This window comes from Balaenoptera physalus, assembly GCF_965194825.1.
Source record: "Balaenoptera physalus genome assembly, chromosome: 15".
In the NCBI taxonomy this organism is placed as follows: Eukaryota; Metazoa; Chordata; class Mammalia; order Artiodactyla; family Balaenopteridae; genus Balaenoptera; species Balaenoptera physalus.
The window spans coordinates 14453563-14476392 of record NC_138894.1 but is presented as its reverse complement, the minus strand read 5'-3'; the positions used below and the strand labels follow the sequence as shown (position 1 = coordinate 14476392).

The following is a 22830-nucleotide window of genomic DNA, read 5'->3' as shown; positions in this document are numbered from 1 at the left end:
TCTTAGGAAATCAACCTCTGGAAAGAAAGAGTTAAGGAACTTGCTGGAGTTCACAGAGGCCAACTCACTCCTGAGAGCCGGTTGTCTGTAGGATAATGTAAGAGCTAAGCGGTGTGACAATCGAACCATCTGTGCTCAGCCAGCAAGGCTGCCGTGGGTTCAGAGGAAATGTTGAGAACTTATTCCCTTTTCCCTCCATCTCCACTCACACTGGGCTAGTCCCCTTGTCAATGAAGCCATTCGTAAAAAGACAACAGGCAGGGGCCCAACTCTCAGTGGCAGGAACTGTGTGTAGAACATGGCCCCCGGCTGATGCTGAGATTTCAGAGTCCTGGGGTTTCCCGGGGGCACAGTGGAGCGCCCCACTATCTCTCCATCTGAACACCCAGAATAGGTGGGAGGAACTCGAGCTGAAAGTTGGGTACCTGTGTGGGAGCCTGTGCCCTGCTGGATCTGCAGCTGGACCCTGGGCCAAGCTGGTCCCTCGTCCATTGGCTGCCCTGGGTAGCTCAGGAGGAGACATCTGAGCAGGAGGTCTCAGTTCCTTAAGCCCCTGTGATGTAGGACCCTCTTGGGTAAGATCACTCTCTGGACCGAGAAAGCAATTTCAGAAGGAACACCCATGAGGAAGTGAGAGAGGCAGGGAAACTTGCCCCGTCAGCCAGAGCAGCACAATCTCCCAGGCAGGACGCAGGGACGTGAGCCACCCACCCCAAGGCCCTGAACTGAATGACTCTAACTCTCCAGGGCCTGCATCCTCTGGAGAACGTGGAGTGAGACCTAAGACGAGAGCCAGAAAGAGTCAGACATCAGGGACTTGCAAGGGACAGTCTGATCAGTCTCCAATTGAGCAACCATTGTTCATCACACACTCTGGTCCGGGGACACATGTGAATACAACCTGTTTCGATCGTCTGTAAAGAGCAGATAAGAGATCACTGCAGGGCTTCCCTGGTGGCGCAGTGGTTGAGAATCTGCCTGCCAATGCAGGGGACACGGGTTCGAGCCCTGGTCTGGGAAGATCCCACATGCCGCGGAGCAACTAGGCCCGTGAGACACAATTACTGAGCCTGCGCGTCTGGAGCCTGTGCTCCGCAACAAGAGAGGCCGCAAGGGTGAGAGGCCCGCGCACCACGATGAAGAGTGGCCCCCGCTTGCCACGACTAGAGAAAGCCCTCGTACAGAAACGAAGACCCAACACAGCCAAAAATAAATAAATAAACAAAAAAAAAGAGAGAGAGATCACTGCAGACGATGAGAAGAAAATCCATAGGAGTAATGGGCTAAAGAGTGGCTGGAACTAGAGGGAGGGGGGTGAGAGATGGGAGGTCAGGGAGACCTTAATGAGAAACAGATAAACCAACTTGGCCCTCAGTTCAGAGCAAGACTGACATAGGCAAGGATCAGACAGGAGACCTGTGTGCTGCATGTACTGAGCAAGAAGAGGGCTGAGCGCCGAGAGCCCGCCTAAACTAACCCGCGACATTGCAGTGGAGCGAGCTGAGCTCGTGGACTTCTACTGAGGGTGCCTCCCAAGCCCGGCTCTGAACCCATGCTCCCCAGGTCACAAGCATCCTGCACCCACAGACACGGACAGATCCCCAGCTGGAGGCAAATGATATCAGCCACCTAGACCGGCCTGGGATGAGCCACAAGGCACTCAGGGCCCTTCCGTGATCCCCTGATGCAGAAACCGTCTCTCCCCTTCAAATCCTGTCTCGATGCAGGGGCCCCAACACCCAGTTCTTTATGCCTCCCTCTGCATGTACAATACCTTCCAGGTGCCCAACTAAGGCAGACTTCCAGAAGCAGGGAATTTAAAGTTGGGTTCCTCGACAGGGAAAAACCCCGGCAGTGAGGATTCTGTAGGGGCAGAAAATGTCTCCCTTCTTCCCTTCTAGGTTTTTTGGTCTAATAATAAAATTGACATCAGACAGATGAACAGGAGAAAAGCACGTTTAATTTTGCACGTAAATTAAATAAAAATACGAGACTCAAAGGCAGTCAGGCAGTTGAGGCTTCTATGACGTCCTGAGCTAAGGGATGGGAGAGGGGCCTGGGGCTTCAAAGGGGGTAGGGGAAATTCACAGGAAGATAAGAAGAGCACATGACTGGTCAACATGTTTGCCCTGCCATGCAGATAAACCTGTCAGATAAAAAAGTTATTTCTGGCAATATCTCTCCTTCTGATAGATGTCCCCTGTCTGAATTCCTTTACGTAGTTAAGGAGGCGGTAAAACCTTCTCCTGAATCAGCTGGGCCTCGATTGCCTTCAGCTCAAAATAATCCACATGCTGAAGTGGCAAGTTCTGCCGCCCTTCAATTCATTAAATGCATGCACACGCTCGGGGTTTCAGTTGACGGTAAATTTGCCTGACGTCTAGTAATGAGGACAGAAACGTGTCACCAGGGACTTCTGAGAGTCCCCAGGACACGGTCTCAGCAGCCTCCCCCTGGCCTCCAGGTCAGGCTGCCACAGCTGCACCGGCTGCAGGTGACCTTCATCCATTCATTCAAGTCCATCAAACTGTCCTGAGCACCGGCGACGGTGGGACACTGCTCTGGCGTCTGGGGAAACTGCAAAGGCACCCAAGTCCCTGGTCTCGGGGACCCTGCATGAGATGGCTGCTCTGCCGGGCATAGGATGACCGCAGCTGCTTCTGCCACATCAGCCCTGGAGAGGGGACCTTACCCGCCCCTAAATCTCTGAGGCCATTTTCCTGCCTTCAACAGAGCTCTTCGGAAGGTGTGAGGATGAGGCGAGGCCCCTCCCAGGTCCGCGGTCCAGGCCCTCCTTCTCTTCTCCTCCCAGGGGGGTTCCCAGTATGAAAGGAACCAGCTCACCGCCCCCCCACCCCGCCCCACCTGCTCACCCCCCAGGTGGGCTCCAGGCAGGTCCCAAGCCACCATGAGGCTAACCGAGAAAGAAGTTTCCCCTGTGCCCACCAGGGCCCTCCTCCTGCCCCGGCGCGCCCTCTCCCCGGCATGTTTGATGGTACCTCTCCATCCCCTTCAGGGTCCCTCTCCATCCCCTTCAGGGTCCCAAGCCAGTGACTGTGGCCATGTGGGGACACCAGGGCACCAAGGCCAGCCCCGCTCTTCCTCACAATCCCTTGTCCAGAGTGAGGAGATGCTCAGCCCATGCCTTTCCTGGCGCTCTCAGGTCCTCAGCTCTGCCCTGCAGTAAACAAGCCTTCCCGCCAGAGCCCACGATTTCCCCCAAAGCAGCCCAGCATGCAGCCTAGAGCACTCGAAGTCTCCAGAGAGCTGGACAGCGCTGCTCTCCCTCTTCTGGCCTGGCCGCGTCTCCAAGTGTGGACAGGAAAGGGAGACGGCCCCTTGGCGGCAGTTTACATCTGCCCCAGCACTTGCCATATTCCATCTTAAATTGTGGACGTTTGCAGAAACTCCCTGAGGACAGCTACCATGTCTTGTGTAGTTTTGTTACCCTTCCCCTGCTTGTACATACACACACACACACACACACACACACACACACACACACACCTCAAACTGGGTGCCCGTGTTGAATGAAGGATGGACATTACCTTACCTGACCTGCCCAGCTAACCTTACTTACCATGACATGCCATCCCCTCTGACTTTGTCTTTCTAGAATTCCTGCATTTTCAGAGGAATTTGGAAAGCCCTCAAGAAACACTTCAAAATTGCCATACTGGAGAGACGGGAGCATCTTTCCAGGAATTTGCCTCCAGGGTATTTCTGGTGAGACCCAGGTCAGGAGAACACCACCCCTTCCTGGTTATAGTGGGAGCCCCTATCACCTCCCTGTCCCAAAAAAAACTTCATAAAAGGCTCAGAATTCCCCAGACAAGCAGGTGGACACTGCACTGACTCAAGCCAGTGCCTTCGTGGCAGGAGCTGCGCTTCTCCAAGAGGATAAGACCGCTGACCGGGCCAGAACTACCCTCCTGCTCTAAGAGTCTGGGGAGCCTATTTGCTGCCCAGGAGTTTGTTCTGAGCTGGACCTTGTACTTCTGGTGAGTCTCTGCTTTTCATGCAAAGATATTCTTTTCTAAGGAAACATTTCCCTGTCAGAGGAAGTTAGCTCAAGATGGAAGCGGTGAGAGTGGCGTGGCGTGATCACTCCTGGCTTTCGTGCATGAGGTCAACCAACATTTGCGGAGCACCGTTATGTGCCAGGTACGGAGATCAGAGCTATAATCCGAAGCCTGCAACAGGTACATCAACAGTAAGGGAGACAAGCAAATAAAACACAATGAAGGAGGTTTGCAGAGGGTGTTAGAGGCACACCACAGAGAGGAAGGGTACCTACCACCCAGCTTGGGAAAGGGCTTGTCATGGAGGAGGCAAAGCATGAGCTGAGTCTTGAAGGACTAGGGGTTGGCCAAGGTACAAAGAGAAGTAGGTTCCAGGCCAGAAACAACAGGTTGCGCAAAAGCACAGAAAGATCGTGGGCTAGGAGAGGAAAGCAGAAGATTCCATGGTGAGATTTGCCTGCCAAGCTCAGGAGCTTGGACTCACCCACAAAGGGGATGGAAAGCCAGTGATGGGATTGGAGCAAGGGCTTGGTGTCACCAGATTTACTTTGTGGAGAGATCTCTGTGGCTGGTGTGTGGGGAATGGATGGATGGAGTTTCCATGGCAGCAAGTGAACCAATTAGGACATGACTGAAATAACCTAGGTGACAAGGCAGGAAGGCTTGAACTGCAATGAAGTATGGGGATGAAAAGAAATATACAGATCCCAGGCATTTAGGAAACACTCAAGAAAGACCTTTCCACGAACTGATGGTGGGTCATGAATGGATGGAGGGGTGAGTCCTTGGGTGGTAGAGACTGTGATACTTTCTGGTTGAATGCCTTAACCAGTGAGAGAGGGAGTGGGGAAGGGGGAGTGGAGGGCTTTTATTCTAAATACTTTTGTGTTATTTGATACTTTGAAAATGAGCATTATATTAACAAAAAGCCTAAGAAGGGTGTTGTTTAAATCGCTACTAGTTCTAACATATAACTTTCTGCTTGTGCACATCATAAGTTAACTTCATGAGATGTTGGAAGATTTTCTAACCCTCTAATATCAGGGAGAGAAAGAAACTCCAAGTCAGAGGTTAGTGAATTCTGTAATATCTACCCATTGTATTGAAGTTTTGGCAGAATTTTCCTAACACCTTTACACACTCAGGCGTCCTCATTCAGTAACTGGGGGAGATAACCACCCAGAGTCTGGGTACCAGACTTGACCAGTGCACCCAACAAATCCTGAGTGGCCTTGGTGAGAACTTCCTCTCCCAGAAAATAGAAAACTCAGTTCCAGCCAATAAGGAGGAAGTGAGTAAAGAAGTGAAATTAACCAAGCCATGGAAGGAAATGGCCAAATCACCTTCGATTATGTAACAACCAGGGAGTAGAATGCAGACACAACAGACAGTTTAGGAGAAAAGCGTTTTATCAGAGATTCTAGGAGAGAAGTATTTTTTAGCATCATTTTAAAAAGCATAAGATTCCAGAGACAGACTCCCTAAAGGGATTCCTTTGACAGTGCTATAACAAAGTCTTAAGGAAAAAGGAAAGGGCAAAGGAACTCAGGCAACAGAGCCACCAGGAGCAGGTGAGAAAGTGAAGAGGAATAAGAAAGAAACTCAGAAAAGGGAAGAGAGAGAACTAAGAACCGAGTTGGAAAGTCCCCGTGCTTCCCTGAAAGAAGGAGAAAGAAGCAAACTCACACAGCTTGTCACAGCCAGGTGGGAAAAGGAAGGCAGGCAAGGGAGACAACGTAGAAACGTTTGGGGACAGATACATGATCCGCCAGGCCAATGTCCTTTAGAATATAACCGCATCACTGAGGAAGGAGTCTACAGATGGGCACTGTGGACTGCACAGGAGGGGGGCAAGAAACGTTCGTAACAATCAAAAGTGGTTAAAAAAAAAAAGGTTCTGGTTTAGGTTCAGCGAACCCATATCTGAGTCATGATTCCAACATTTACTAGTTGCGTGGTCTCAGGTACGTTACTTCTGTTGGCCTCAGTTTCCTCATTGGTGAAATGGGTGCTATTTACCTCAAAGTTTACTGTGAAGACTAAATAAGATAATGAGAAAAAGCTGCCTAGTACTTAACAGGCGCTCAATAAAGGACAGCCTTTTTTAAAAAAACTTTTTTTTTCACATTGACTTTTCTTTGAGTTATAGTTGATGTACAATATTATGTAAGTTATGGGTGTACAATATAGTGATTCACAGTTTTTAAAGGTTATACTCCATTTATGACTATTATGAAATATTGGTTATGTTCCCTGTGTTGTACAATATATCCTTGTAGCTTACTTTATACATAATAGTTTATATCTCTTAATCTCCTACCCCTATGTTACCCCTCTCCCATCCCCTCTCCCCACTGGTAACCACTAGTTTGTCCTCTATATCTGTGAGTCTGTTCCCTTTTTGCTATATTCACTAGTTCGTTGTATTTTTTAGATTCCACATATAAGTAATTGCATACAGTATTGTCTTTCTCTGTCTGACTTATTTCACTAATCATAATACCCTCCAAGTCTATCCATGTTGCTGCAATGGCATCATTTCATTCTTTTTATGGCTGAGTAGTATCCCATTGTACATATATACCATATCTTCTGTATCCATTCATCTGTTGATGGACACTTAGGTTGCTTCCATATCTTGGCAATTGTAAATAATTCTGCTACGAACATTGAGGCTGCATGCATCTTTTTGAATTAGTGTTTTTGTTTTTGTTTTGTTTTTTTGGATATATACCCAGGAGTGGAATTGCTGAGTCGTATGGCAGTTCTATTTTTAGTTTTTTGAGAAACTTCCACAGTGGCTGCACCAGTTTACATTCCCACCAACAGTGTAGGAGGTTTCCCTCTTCTCCACATCCTTGCCAACATTTGTTATATGTGTTCTTTTTGATGATACCATTCTGACAGGTGTGAGGTGATATCTCATTGTGGTTTTGATTTGCATTTCTCTGATGATTAGCGATGTTGAGCATCTGGTCAAGTGCCTGTTGGCCATCTGCATTCCGTCTTTGGAAAAATGTTCAGATCTTCTGCCATCTTTTTCATCTGGTTGCTTGTTTTTTTGATGTTGAATTCTATGAGCAAGGACAGCTTTTTTAAAAATACTGTTTCTAAATTTCTATCCAATAAAAATGGTGTGATGGGACTTCCCTCGGGGTTCAGTGGTTGAGACTTTGCCTTCCAATGTAGGGGGTGCAGGTTCAATCCCTGGTCGGGGAGCTAAGATCCCACATGCCTCGGGGCCAAATAACCAAAACATAAAACAGAAGTAACATTGTAACAAAGTCATTAAAAGACTTTAAAAAATGGTCCATATCCCAAAAAAATCTTAAAAAAAAAATGGTGTAATATAATGGGGTATGACAGGCACTTGACTCCTTCAACCTGCAGGCCATACCCAGTTAAGCCCATCCATTTACGTATTACCCATGGCTGCTTTCTCGCAACAGTGGTAAAGTTGAGTGGTTGCAACAAAGCCTAAATTATTTGCTATCTGGCTCTTTTATACATAATGTTTCCAGGCCCCTGGTACAAGCTGTATCAGAGTACTATGTCTGTGGCCGACTCTCCTATACACTTGATGTGCGCGAAAAGATATAGAGCACAAAGCCCTTGATATACACCTCACCCACCCAGGGCTTTTCTGTTGGATCCAAAGGAAGGGCAAGTTTTCACTGGGCTCTCAGAGGTGAAATAACGATTGAGCCTAAGGGGAGAGGTCACTGGGGACCATATACCTCACTGGACCAAGCCTCCTGCCTATATATCTAAGCCCTCCTTGTTCTAGACCTAGAGGAAGAATGGAGCCTTCCTGGAGTCTGTCTGTCGCCTCTCTGAGTACCTGGGTCCAGGGGGGGTAGGAAGCAGGCCCAGTTGAGATGATGCTGTGAGAGCAAGAGCAGAGGTCTCAAAATCAGGCTGCCCATTTCCAAATAATCCCCAAAGCAGGAGGAAAAGGAGTCAGGTATTCATGGAGACAGGCGTGGCTACACAGGACGTTGTTCATACTTTCAGATACCAAAAAGGCCCGTGGAAATAATGGAAGGAAAAGGCAGACTCTTATGAACAATGTTAGGAAGTCAATGCCAAGGATGAGAAGGGACGTGGGGAAAATGGGAGGGATGGTTGGGCCTTAGTTCTGTTCTGAGCAAGGGAGTGAACAAGGAAGGAATAGCCCACAGCAGAGAGCAGTCATCACTACATGTATCATGATGATATAAGAGGTAACCCATGATTATTTTGCTGGTCTTCTTGTTCAAAGTGATTGAAGACCATTTGAGTGAGGCCAACCTTGATACGAGAGGTTCAACGCCCAAGATCAGGCATAAGATGGTACCAAGGCGCTTGCTGCTCTGAATCAGTGCCAGGATCCTGTCTCAGAGGAATGACCTACCAGGGTAGAGGGCAACTTGCCGCTGAGAAGGGCTTGGGTGACTCAGTAGCTGAAGAATTCCCCAAAAGCTGGAGCTCCCTGTGACGTGCTGGCATTGCCAACCACCACCCCCCCCAACTTCTGCTTGGTCCATTTCCCTGGGTGTCTGCATCTCCATCTCCACCGTCGTCCCTCTTCCAGGCCCTCCCTCCATGCAACTACATCTGTAGTGAGATGTTTTCTGTTTATTGGGCACCGGAAAGAAGTGCTGGGGCCTGAGTGGTCTCCTTGGAAAGACAGGGTTTAATACATGCATTGTGCAACCGGCCGGCTTGACACAATAAGAGGTTTCACTTCCTGAGACAGACAGGATGCTGCCAGGTTTTGGGTCTGGGCTACAGGGTCAGGATGAGACATGGCAGAACTGTAGAGACTACTACGTCAAAGGACATTGCCCCATGGCTCCAAAATTTCCCTCGAGGAGAAACAATGAGGACTCATGCACCCTGGATACTGGTGCATGAAGAGGATGAAGAAGTAGATTCATTCCTGACCTCTATCTCGACTCCCAGAAACAGAAGGGATTCATTCAGAAATGACACATGAGTCCCTTGCATACCTGCCCTCCTGTCACTGGTTTTCATTCTCCTTCACTCAGCTTGTAATCACATCAGCGTGATTGAGTGCCTCTCTGTGTTCTCTGTCAGGAGAACTCACAGAGTTACCAGACCACCGGGTCCTGTGGACCCCCAGCATAAAGAGTCCGAGGAAGGCGGTAGTTCCTTCAGCGAGACTTGAGGACCAGGGGTTGCTTTCCAGGGTGGATCTTATGAAGGCAAAGCAGAGTAATCCACCAGGCTCCCTAGGCAGGGCCTCCGGGGAGTCTGCACAGACACCCAACTTTATGAGGACTTAGGGACTATTGCTCCCCAAACTCCCAAGAAATGGATGCATTGAACAGGATGCAGCTTTCAGATTCCCTCTGAAACATATAACTTTCCAAAGATGGGATTCTTGTGTCTGCCTTCCTGATATCAAGATACTGGGAACACAATCAGAGGGCTGGTTGGTGAAGGCACTGCATCATCCTTGCCCACAGGAGAGTCTTATTTCCCTCCTGCCTGTGAAAGTCAGGAACTCTCTCCCGTGAACCATGTGGTGCAAGCTCAGGACTTGGCACAGAGTAAGCACATCCTTATTTGAGTAAAAACACTGTCAAATTCCTGCTCACTCTTTCAGGCAGCAAAGCTTTACTGCCTGAACTTGCATGTCACACACTGTGCTAGACCCAGCTCTAAAAGAGTTCACAGCCTCCTAAGGGAACCAAGTCTGTGAGCCAGGTTTCGATTCGGTGTTATAATAAGTGTTATAATATTGACGTGACAAAGGGGGTAGAGAAGGCACCGTTCCCAGACTCCATGCCCCATTTTTGACCCGGTCATTCATTCCTTCTTCTAGGGCTACCCTGGGGCAGTACCCTGGGCAGGCACTCTTCTGGTGTCTGAGTTAAAGTCTGGTGCATTTCTGTACACTAACGGCAAAATACCTAAAAGAGAAATAAAGAAAACAATGCCATTACAATAACATCGAAATACAAATAAATTTAACCAAGAAGGTGAAAGATCTGTACACTGAAAATTATAAGACATTGATGAAAGAAAGCAAAGACGCAAATAAATGGAAGGATATCCCATGTTTGGGACTAGAGTAACTAATATTGTTAAACTGTCCATACTACCTAAAGCCGTCTATAGATTCATTGCAATCCCTATCAAAATTCCAATTGCATATTTCACAGAAATATAACAAGCAATCCAAAAATTTGTATGGAATCACCAAAGACCTTGAAGAGCCAAAGCAATCTTAAGAACAGCAAAGCTGGAGACATCACACTTCCTGATTTCAGACTATATTACAGAGATATATATCTCTATGTAGAGATATACAATATGTATATAAAAGAATATTATTTAGCCATAAAAAAGAAGAAACTCCTGCTGTTTGTCACAACGTGGATGAATCTTGAGGGTGTTATGCTAAGTAAAATAAGTGAGAGAAATACAAATGCTATATGATCTCACCTATAAGTGGGATCTTAAAAAAAAAAAAGCAAAACTCACAGGAACAGAGAAAAGAATAGTGGTTGCCAAGGGCTAGGGGTTGGGAGAAATGGGGAGATGTTGGTCAAAGGGTGCATACTTTCAGTTATAAGATGAATAAGTTCTGGGAATCTAATGTACAGTATGGTGATTATTATTAACTATATTGTATCACTGTATCATATGGCTGAAAGTTGCTAAAAGAGTAGATCTTAAATGTTCTCACCACCATATATATATATATATGTATGTATATGTATATATATGTGTGAGGTTATGGATGTGTTAACTAACTGCATTGTGGTAATCTTTTTGCCATATATATATATATATATATATACCAAATCATCATGTTGTACACCTTAAACTTATACAACATTATATGTGAATTGCATTGCAATAAAGCTAGAGAAAAAAACAAAGTCTAATAACTCTTGGAGTTACCAAGGGATATAGCCTCAGCTGAATATTCTTATTTGTAAAAATTTTCACTTTTCAGAGTTAACAGAAAAAAATTCTTTTAGGCAAAAAACATCTCTGCATCTTAAAAAGAGGATGTGATCACGAAGCCTGACTTATTCACAATCTTTTCAAATATGTTCTCAATCCAGGCTCGTTTCACTGTTCACCAAACATTGATGTAGATTCCATATGCAATTGGCTAGGGTACCAGCACCTGGTCTGAATGGGTTGAATGAGCTTGTCTCCAAGGTTTCCCCAGCCCCATCTGGAGCCTGAACCCCCTGCACAACTGTGTTTTCTCTGCTTCATCCTAGCAAGATCAAGTGTCTCCCCAGAGGCTCCGGTAATTGACCCGGAGCCCCCAAGGGAGAAAACAGCACGCTGGGTGCAGAACTGGCAGGGTTACTGTTACTTCATTAGGCCCATTTATCCATCTCCAAGTGGGAAGGTTCCTAAACTTATGTGCAAAGAGTGAGGGAGCATTTGTGTGTGTGTCTCTCTGCGTGTCCTCCACTTTACCCCAGAGATCCTAAATTAAAATGTCCTTCTAACTTAGGAAAACCCAGTATTTTTGATTGACATCATCTGCACAATAGTTGTCAGAAAAAACAACATATATTTGCATGATGACACATTTGCAAAAATGTGTCACAGTTTGCTACCACTTGCCCTTCCAAGGATTAGAGAATTATTTCAGTTTACCCTCTCCCAGAAGTTCCCATCCATCCTCTTTTTTTTTTTTTTTTTAACTTTGTTGTGAAATCAGTTAACCAAACGGGAAATTTCTCAGCTCCCGACTTCTGCTTTTGAAGGCCATAAAATAGTCAGGGAGAAATTGGCAGACAGCATACCTCTTGGAGGCACAACAAGCCACTCAGGGATTCTATTCTCTCCAGGCAGCCTTCATTGCCCAGGTACCACTTTAATTCTTCCTTATGACTAGGTCCTAAGGGAGTCTCTCTCTCTCTCTCTCTCTCTCTCTCTCTCTCTCTCTCTCTCTCTCTCTCCCCCTCTCTCCCTCTCTCCCTCCCTCCCCCTCTCCCTCCCTCCTTCTCTCTCGGCCTGAGGGCTGGGCTTTTTGCACAAATGCCATGTGTACTATAATGCCATAACTTGCAAAATATTGCGGATTAATACTGCTTATCTCGCAGCTGGTGTCTGAGAGCTCAGCATCAAACCTCTGCCACAGGTCTCCTAATAAATCCACTCCTGGTTTGGGCTTGATTTAGCAAATGCTTTACTCTGGACCCAAAGGATGACTCTTTCTTGCATTCACTTATGCATTCAAAGATTGCTTCTTTGCATGTCTGCCAGGTGCTAGATGCTGAGGGCAATTCACGTGTAAAGGCAGCCCTCGTGGGGACTGGCGCGGCAAATGGTCACTCATTTTCTCCTCTTTACACAGGTTTCTGAAGCAGCCATGGCAACAGTACCCGAACCCACCAACGAAGTGATGGCTTACTACAGGTCAGTGGGAAAATTGATACCAGTAATGTGAACAGGGCTCCCCTCTCAAGAGTGGAACGTGTCATCTGTGCTTGAAGACCAGATTTGCCCCCCCAAACTGCCTCTTTCAGTGGCAAGCGGGGTTCCTAGGCAACCTGGTTTAAAGACTGATTTCCCACTCTAAGTCCAGCCTTGGCACCCATAGGCCATCTAGATGTTGCTGCAAGGACTGCCTGCAGAGGGCAAACAGGAAGGAAAGATGCCAAGTGGACAATACAGGGGATCCCTTGCCACATTTGGCTTAAGTGAGAAGGAAAGCTCAGATTTTAACTGGGCTGGAAGTTAGGTCTCAGCATCCAACAGACAGCAACGGGGGTACCTGCCCTGCCTCATTTGCTTTTCCATTGCGTATCACCACGGAACCTGGAAACTTCAGGCAGCCCTAAGGAACACGCTGTCTGCAGTTTCCTGTTAACGGTGAAGAGTGTTTGCAGGGAAGGAAAAATAATCTTGTCCGGGAGACGTAATTGAACAATCTCTCTGTTTTTATTACAGTGACGAGAATGACCTGTTATTTGAGGCTGACGGCCCCAAACAGATGAAGGTGAGTCCGTGGGCTTAGCTCCCAACACGTGAAGGGGCTCTGACGTGGGAAAGACTCAAGGAAAGGGGTCCACCTTGTTCCTATGGAATTTTGTGTTCGAATGATTTTCTCCTCTTCCAGTGAGACAGACGCAGGCTGGCCACTACACAGCTCCCACGCCACCACAGTGGTTCACTGAGGCCCGGTGATGGTGGCCATGCTTGCACAGGGTGAGGGGGAATTACAGAGGAGATAGTGTTTGCTGTCTCATGTTAGGAAGACGGTCCAGGCTCCAATGCAAATTTGATTCTCCTTTTAGAGGAGGCTTGTAGCCCTAAGAGTGATGAAACTACGTTAATCACTTAAGTCACACTCTGAGACCCAGAGAAGATGACCTTGAGAATGAATATGTCTGCATCCTTTAAGGGTGGAGTTGTTTTTTGCTCCCTGGGGTGGAGCTTATGATAACAGGGCATAGATGATGTACAGAAAAAGTTTAGTTGGGAGTGGCAAGAAAATTATTCACTTGCCAGTGGATCTTGATCAAGTCATTTTACCCCTCTGATCCTCATCTGAAAAATAAGGCTCATGAGCTGGATGATGTCAGAGACCCTAGCATCCCGCAACCTTCAGTTCTGAAATATTGTCAACAGGAGCTAAGTCTATCCCAGCAGAGGAGTATTTCTCTGACTCTTATCTTTACAGAGAGCCTTGTTGATGTTCCAGCTGGCTCTTCTCTTCTGTAAGAGGCCTGATAACTTTCCCAGGGTGTCCAGCCATCAGCCCAGCTAATGCAGTTGTACAGATTAGCAGGCAGCTACTTCTCTCTTACTTTTTAAGTTCATGACAGCCTCCTCCAGCCTCCTCATCCAGTCTCAGTCTTGTTAAAAGCACATTTCTTTAAAGGTTTTAAAACCAGCGTAACTGGTTTTCTCCAGCCCTGGGTGGGGTGCGGCTTCTGTGCCCGGCCCTCCTCCACTGTCCTTCCAGGAGCCTGGCTCTCCCTCATCTGGGGCCTCTGCTCTGGGCAGGAACTTATCTCGCACTCAGCTTTCCTCTGCACTGTTACATGTCTCTTTAGCTGTCCTTCAAGCTTTTAAACCATTATCATGCCTTGGGGGCAAACTCAGTTAAGCCTTAATGCAGTTAGTTATACAGGTTCTCTGAATAAGGTGGAAATGGGAACCTATTTCACGAATAGTAACCACTTTTAAAGTATTGGCAGGTTATTTATGAGAGAGCATTTGAGAAAAAAAAAAAAACTTGTATAGAATAATTGTTGATTGAGCATAGATGTACTGAAAATATTATGATCATCATTGCCATGAAAGATTAACTACATAGTGTTAGTGCATTAGATTTATAAAAATATCAAAAGTGTAAGAAGGTATAAGTCTATGGTTAGATGGAGGCTGTGTAAAAGAGATAAGGTAGAAATGGGATTTATTCTAGAAGGATACCATATAGGGCATCAGAAAGCCAACATTTTAGTTTTGGGTCTGCCTCTCTCTTGCCACGTGCCCTTGGGTAAACCACTTAACCTCTCTGGGCTGCGGAGAGATGAACGTTTATCCTTAGAAGCTCTGTTACCCCCTCCTTCGTCCTCTCTCATGTCAAAACCGGAGTTTTCTGGCACAAGCACCTTCCCACGCTGACCTCCTTATTCTCTCCACAGTGCTGCGTCCAACACCTGGACCTCAGCTCCGTGGGAGATGGGAGCATCCAACTGCAAATCTCCCACCAGCTCTACAACAAGAGCTTCAGGCAGGTGGTGTCGGTCATCGTGGCCATGGAGAAGCTGAAGAGGATTCCCTGCTCACAGGCCTTCCAAGATGACGACCTGAGGAGCATCTTTTCACTCATCTTTGAAGAAGGTACCTAATGAGAGCTGAGGGCAGACACAAGATTGCTGGTCATTTCCTTCTCAGAGGCTGTAACCCAACAGTCAACTAAACTTCCCTAAAGCTGAAACCCTTTAAAAGTAGAAGGCCCAGCAATGAGAGGCAAACAGAGACACCTAGAAACCCAATTCATCTTCTCTTTAGTTGAAACTATTCTTTTTTTTTTTTTTTTTTGTCTTCCATCAGATTGCTTTGTTCACGTAAAAGATTTTTTAAGGAATTCTTCTTTAATGAAATGATGGTGTAACTGGCTAATAGTGCTATTAATCTTAAGAATGGAAGCTTTTCCAGAATATATTTATAGTCATGCATAAAATGGTACCCAAAATGTTACATCTCAAGACACGACTGTATAAAATCCAATTTGGTGATGGTTTTAGTCTCATTTTTAGTTGTTGAAACTATTCTTAACATAGGACCTTGATAACTACTGATATTTGCAAAGCACCCAATCATTCTGAGGGCTTTCACTTATGTATCTCCTGCAAGTCTCAGAATATCCCTGTTGAGCCAGTTCCATTGCCACTGCCATCTTACATAAGTCGCTCCATGGCTCACCCACAGCCAGCAATAGAGCTGAGGCTTGAACCCAAATCTCAGGGTGCCAGGCCCAGTGTTCTGACCCACCCCGGCTTCCTCCCCACCAATGTTATAATCAAACTTCGGCTGTGCATGCTCAGATATCCTCCGAGGAACCAAATTCTGCTGCTTCACAGCGTCAGGCCTGCCCTTCTGAGCTTCTACCTAAACGACGTCTGTGCTCCACATTTTAGAGCCTGTCATCTTTGAAACGTACGCTGATGATTTTCTGTGCGACGCGGGTGTGCAGTCGCTGAACTGCAAACTCCAAGACAAAGAGCAAAAATCCCTGGTGCTGGCTGGCCCATGTGTGCTGAAGGCCCTCCACCTCCTCGCGCGGGACATGAACCGAGAAGGTACCTGGGGACATCCTGCTTCTTTTCTTGGCCCTCTGGTAGCTTGCTAATTCTCTACACTTTCCACAGAGCAGATGATTAAGGCAAATGACCAACAGCAGTGAAATAACATACAATAAAGGATATGTTTTTGTTTGGGTCCTAGCGATGACACCAGATCGAGTCCCTCAGCACATTTATTTTTCAGCAAGAGAGGTGACTCTGAGAAATTAGGGGGCTCAAGCACGCTCAGGACCACTGTTCGGTCAAGTCATTGAATGGTAGTGCCATGTCAGTGCTCCTATTAGAAAGGAGTCATTTGATGGACAAGACCTAACTGCCTGTGGGTTCTTTCTTCCTGTTGTTGGAGTTGAAACTAGAATGGTGAGGAGATAATTTGTTCCCCCGCCTCATTCCCAGCCCCGCCCCCCTCGCCCCTAACATCTTTCCCGCCCAATACCAACCAGATGGTTCCTTAGAGGGAAACCTTACTGACAAGCAGGAACTTATATCTCTCTACTGTCACTGGCAATTGTCTCAAGTCCGGGGGGCCCGTGGGTTGTGGGAATCTGCCTGGCACTTTGCCACCATGGCTGAATCCTGTATGCAGGGGTGCGGTCAAGGGGGCAGCTGAGAGAAGCAGGCTGTTCTCTTCCAAGGCTGCTGACCTTGGAGAGAGACATCACTGGGGGAAAGCTTCCTGGTGTCAGCCAAGCCAAGACAGCCCTGTTTCTTTAGAATTGCACTGTGAGCGTGACCTTGGGGCCTCCAAGTGAGACAGCTATGACCGAGGAAGATTAAAATGCATGTCTCTCTTTGGAGTCACTTCTCCCAGCTAAGCTCCTTTCCCAAGTCCTTCCCACTTCCTTCTCTACGTTCCTGAAACAGATCCGCACCCGATGTTTTTCCGGGACCCAGCTTTCTCTCTTTTCTCGCTTTCTCACATTGATCAAATGGTTCTGCTCTTGTGGATGGACACATCACCCGTCAGGGACAAGATGACTTTCTGCAGTTTCTAAAAATCAGACCCCCTGATTCTTCATTGCCACTGTGGTGAGGCTCTGAGAAGCCCCTAGACCTTCTTTGGGGAAAAACCTGATTCAACCAACTGAACCTGCTATGATCTGTGAGAAGCCAGATTACCCTGTCTGTTAAGCCATAGGAACCTCAGTGTGGGTTTCCACAGAGGATGCTAAATTGTAAGACTCTCTGCAGTGCTGTGTGTCCCTAACCATAAGACCCCTTTCCTCTCCCCAGTGGTTTTCTGCATGAGCTTCGTGCAAGGAGATGAAAGTGACGACAAGATACCTGTGGCCTTAGGCCTCAAGGAAAAGAATCTATACCTGTCTTGTGTGATGAAAGGCGATAGGCCCACCCTGCAGCTGGAGGTGAGTGGGTACCAGGGGCTGAAGGCCCTTCTCAGTCTCCTCTGAAGGACCCCTAGCCATCACTTTCTTCCAAGACAACTATCTCTTCCCCTTAGAAACTCTGGGAGCAGAGCTACTTGATAATTTTGCATAGATGTAAATAAGTTTAATGTAAGTGTTAAATGCATGCAACTTTCACTCCCACCACAGAAAATTAAATCATTATGTAGACGTTCTTGTGTCTTGCCATTGTTACCACCCAAGAGATTATACATTGTTAGGGTTGCTCCACTTGATAGATGATGCTTTGGGAACTTAATCTGTTCAGGGGACCTGTCACCTGTCATCATTTCCAACCCTCTCCCAAAATCACACCTCCCCTCACCCGCTTTCCCAGCAAAAACTTCATTTCCAAGCTGAAGTCATTCTAGCCAGGGCCATGAGGAAATATACAGCGAAGTCCCTGGAAACAGATACGCCTAGGAGCTTTAACCTAATTTTCACTTTTGGAAAACATTCCCGCCTATGTTATGCTCTCTAGCATTTGATGCTAAGTTTCAGAAAAGGATAAGGGGCACCTTCAGTCACCACACAGAAACCTGGGGTCTCAAAGATAACTCAGGAGTCTGGCTCCCGGGCCTGTGACCTGCGTATCCATTTTCTCTCTAGCCGACCCAGAGAACATCTTTGTCCAGATCAGAGTAGAGCGTCTTGGTCCCTGCCCTCATGAAAATGTGTATTTCTGTTTTGCTGCAGGAGGTAGACCCCAAAACTTACCCAAAGTGGAATATGGAAAAGCGATTTGTCTTCAACAAGACAGAAGTCAAGAATACAGTTGAATTTGAGTCTGCCCTGTACCCCAACTGGTACATCAGCACCTCTCAAGCAGAAGAAAAGCCCATCTTCCTAGGACGTTCCAAAGGCGGCCATGATATAACTGACTTCACCATGGAAATCATCTCTCCCTAAAGGAAGCTGTACCCAGAGTCCATATGGGCTGAATGACCCCGAGGGCTGGCAGAAGGGGAATCGAAGAACATGGCTGCAGCCCGAACTTCACTGTTGTCTAATCAATGCCCAACTGCCCTCCGTATTCATGCTAGGAGATCTCCTGCCCACCAGCCAGCAGGAATAACCCCACTCTTCCCCCTGCCCGTCCTCAGACCCCATCCACCGAGCCAGCCCTCTCTCACCTCTTCCACTCACTCAAAGCCAGCCTGCCGGAAACCATGGCACACTAGATTCAAAGAAATCCTCTGTCCTTTGCACACAGCTTCTGATGAGCGACCATTTAACTATTTATTTATTTATTTATTGATGGGTTAATCTATTTAATTTAATTCAAGGGGGCCAAGAAGCAGCAGAGTCTGTGACAAATCCTAGTCTTCGATATCTATGGAACCAATTTCATTTGGGCTAGTGTGCCATCTTTATATCAAGTCCTTTCACTAAGCCTGAAAACATTTAAGCTCAGATCATTTAAACAGGAATATTTATGAATGAGGAAGGATGATCAGATTGTTCAATGATTTTGAAATAAATTTCACTGAAAACAAATTTTTTGCCACGTGGTCATTGACTTGTCTTGGATCTGACATAGAAGGGTCAAGGTAAATGGGGCCATGAGCGTTCTCCTTGGGGAGTTAGAAGCCCATTCCTCATCACTGAATGCAAAATACTTAGGAACATCACTGGCCAGAAAAGACCAGCCTTGATACCTCTCCCCTTCGTTTCTATTGTTCATCAAAAGTATATCTGGTGCACAAGCTTCCTCTGATAAACAGGATCAGCTAAAACGTTATGGGGAGTAAGCATTGGTGGTAACAGCTGCCAAGTATTTCTCTATTCATTTATCCAACAAACATGTAGTAAGCAAATGCTATGTATTAGGGGCTGGGAGTACAGAAACCGGAAAGGTAAGGCGTTCCTAGTTAGATAGGAGAGGCAGACATATACAAACAAAAAAAAAGGCAACATAACAAGTAGACAAGACAAAGTATGAAAGGAGCAGCTAAGAGGGGTGGCAAGATCTGCTCTGGGGGATGGAGGGCCAAGTAAGGTGACGTTTCAATCAGGCCTAAAAGGATGAGCAGGAGTTCCCCACACAAAGGAAAGGAAAGGGTACTCTAGGTAGAGGGACCAGTATGAACACAGGCATGGAGGGTGTAGAAGGAATGAGGCCAGGAGTAAATTCTCAGGATTGCAGAAGTCACCAGAAGCCAAGTCAAAACACAAAAACAAGCCAGGGAAAAAAAGAATTGTGTTCTCAGACAAAGAGATAATTTGCTTACTATATAAAGAGTTCCCTCAAAACATTAGAGAAAAACAAGAACAAAAATCCACCAAAACAACAGGCAGAAATTTAACAAAACAGTGTATTAACAGGCTGTCCACAGAAAAAGGAAATACTATCTGATCTTGGACAGCGTACAATATGTTCGATATTACTTATAATAAGAAAGTTGAATTACCAGCACCTTGAGATACCAACGTTCTCCTATCAAATTAGCAAAAATCAAAAGTTTAATATCAGGCCCTGTTGGGAAGACTGTGGGGAAGCCTCCACTCTTTTATTTTTTTTTAACATCTTTATTGGAGTATAATTGCTTTACAATGGTGTGTTAGTTTCTGCTTTATAACAAAGTGAATCAGCTATACATATAACCCCATATCTCCTCCCTCTTGAGTCTCCCTCCCACTCTCCCTATCCCACCCCTCTAGGTGGTCACAAAGCAAGGAGCTGATCTCCCTGTGCTATGCGGCTGCTTCCCACTAGCTATCGATTTTACGTTTGGTAGTGTATATATGTCCATGCTACTCTCTCACTTCGTCCCAGCTTACCCTTCCCCCTCCCCGTGTCCTCAAGTCCATTCTCTACGTCTGCGACTTTATTTCTGTCCTGCCCCTAGGTTCTTCAGAAACTTTTTTTTTTTTTAGATTCCATATATATGTGTTAGCATGCGGTATTTGTTTTTCCCTTTCTGACTTACTTCACCCTGTATGACAGACTCTAGGTCCATCCACCTCACTACAAATAACTCAATTTCATTTCTTTTTATGGTTGAGTAATATTTCACTGTATATATGCGCCGCATCTTCTTTATCCATTCATGTGTCGATGGACACTTAGGTTGCTTCCATGTCCTGGCTATTGTAAATAGAGCTGCAATGAACACTGTGGTACATGACTCTTTTTGAATTATGGAAATGCCCACTCTTGAACATTACAGGCAGGAGTATAAATGGATACAACTCCTATAGAGGAAAATTTGATAATAACTATGAAAATTACAAATGCATATCTCCTAAGGCCCAGCAATTTCACTTCTGGGGATTTATCCTACAAGTGGACATACACCCATATGAAATAATGACACATGATCAAAATTATTCATTGTGTATCACTTGTAATAGCAAAAGATGGGGAAAAACCCAAATGTCTATCAACGGGAGACCGGCTAAATGAATTATGGGAAATCCATGCAGTGGAATCCTCTCCAAGGTATTGTGATAACTCAAAAAGAACAGGAGGGCCTTCCCTGGTGGTCCAGTGGTTAAGACTCGCCCTTCCACTGCAGGGGGTATGGGTTCAATCCCTGGTCGGGGAACTAAGATCTCACATGCTGCACGGTGCAGCCAAACAAATAAATGAATAAATAAATAAGAACAAGAGGCAGTGTTTATAGGGTGCTAGCTTTTATGTAACAAACAGCAGAAGAAAATAAGGCAGTCCTTTCCAATGTCTTTTATCTGATTTCGAAAATTCTGGAAGATACCTAAGAAATTTAAAAAGTAGCCGTGAGGGGTTGGGGAATAAGATACAAGGGGATAAGGGTGGGAGCAAGACATTTCTCTTAATACTTTTTATATTGTTTGATTCTTGAATCATGTGACTATATTACGTATTCAAATAAAATAGTACTAATTTTTTTTAAAGCCAGCAGGGCCGCTCCCCCAGCTCGGTCTGCTTCCTAACTGCAGTACAAAAGGATGGAATGGCTGTTAGGAGCAAGCATCCAAGTGGTACCCATCCTTCACATGTAATAAGATTCCTGGGAGGCAGGGAGCTGCTTTGGGGAGAAAGCAGAGGTGCCCCTGGGAGCGCCAGCAGTGATACTATCCCCTTTCCTTGGTTCAGTGATACAATTCCACCCACCTCTCCCAGGCCCAAAAAGGAAGACACACCAGCCAAAATGACAAACTGTGAAGGCATCTCACCTCATGAGGAAGCCAGATTCCGAATCATCCATGTAAGAGAAAATTCGTATCTCCATTTTGGAGAAAAAATTGACAGTGTCTAATTTATTTCTAACATGACTTACTGTTCCACTATTTGGTGTCTTCCCTAAAGAAACAAATTTCAGGAGGTTTACTTTAGAATTGTTTAGGAAAAGTTTAACAAAATAAACTGGAAACAGCCTAAATGTCCTTTGGTAGGAAAAAGTTTAAATAAAACGGCAAATTAAAAAGAAAAAGAGAGCTCTGAAATGGAAAGAGATCCAGGCAAATCACTGTGAGAAAAAGTCAAGTTGCAGAACAATAAGTACGAAATGATACCATTTACATAAAAGAAAAAAACACTGCCCATCCAAAATGCATAGCCACGTGCTTCTAAGAGCATGGAAAGCAGAGAGCTCTGGAAGAGTATGGACTGGACTGAAAACAGTGGTTACTTGAGGTGGGATGGGGCTGGGAGGGGATCGTCAAGAGGAACTTTAGCTTTATTTATAAAGTTTGAATTTTTTTACGAGAGGACTATATTCGTGAATTACATATATATACATTTTAAGCTTTTGCATTAAAATATTCAATTTGAAATGTGTTTCAATTCCTGGACCTGAGCCAAAGACTAAAATAGATCCTCCAAGGGCTGTTCTATTCCTGGTTTGGGGCCAGATTATTTCCCTGGGAACAGCTCTCCTTTCTCTGCACTGGGTAGCCTTATCCTGGAAAAGAAAAATGGCCTGTTTCTAAATGGAAGGGGTCAGATGGTTGAAGTGAGGAGAGGCAGTGCCCTCCTCATGCCCACACTTGACCCAGCCCAGGAAACACAACCAGAAGTATGAAGTCTCTCCAGTGGGCTGGGAAGTCAGTTCGTCTGCACCACACCAGCACAGCTCTGACCAGCTTTCAAGGAGATCCCATCCACGTACTTGGAGAGGAAGAGGTCAGCGCTTTTGAATTTGACTTGATGTCTTGGATTCTGTGTCAGGCAGACAGTAGGATTAGGGTGTGGCTCATCCCATAAGCTCGGACTGCAGTAAGCAGGTGGGGGAAGGTAAGTGATGCAGTGGTGGGTGGGAGCATACCTTGTCTGAAGGACAGGTTAGGAGTCGCTGGCTGCTACAGCGTCCTGGTGAGAGGGTCAAGGGTAAGGCTGTGTGCCTTCTGTGCAGACCTCCTCCCCACCCCATTCCTCACTCCCCAGTACAGCCTTGCTGAACCACCTGCAACCATCTGATTCAACTGGACGCCGGGGTGAGGATGACCTAAAAAACTGGTAAGATGCCCGCCCAAGGGTGTGGTGGGACCACAGTTGGAGCCTCTTCCCGGTTCCTATCACATCTCACCCACATCTTGCCTCCTAATTTGGCAGTTTGGAAGCAAGCCAAGTGATTCAATTTTCTACCTGGGAAGTCCAGAAGCACTGCTTTGCTTATTTGT

The 22830-nt window shown here is 46.1% G+C and overlaps 1 protein-coding gene across 1 annotated transcript; it reads left to right on the top strand.

Annotated features, from left to right (window-relative positions):
• Positions 1-3125: 3125 nt before the first annotated feature.
• IL1B (interleukin 1 beta) lies at positions 3126-19850 on the top strand. The gene is made up of 7 exons (XM_082426908.1): positions 3126-11869; positions 12361-12422; positions 12957-13005; positions 14660-14858; positions 15659-15820; positions 17057-17187; positions 17923-19850. The coding sequence occupies exons 2-7, from the start codon at positions 12376-12378 to the stop codon at positions 18133-18135; spliced, it is 801 nt and encodes a 266-aa protein (XP_082283034.1). The 5' UTR covers positions 3126-11869; positions 12361-12375; the 3' UTR covers positions 18136-19850.
• The last annotated feature ends 2980 nt before the right edge of the window (positions 19851-22830 follow it).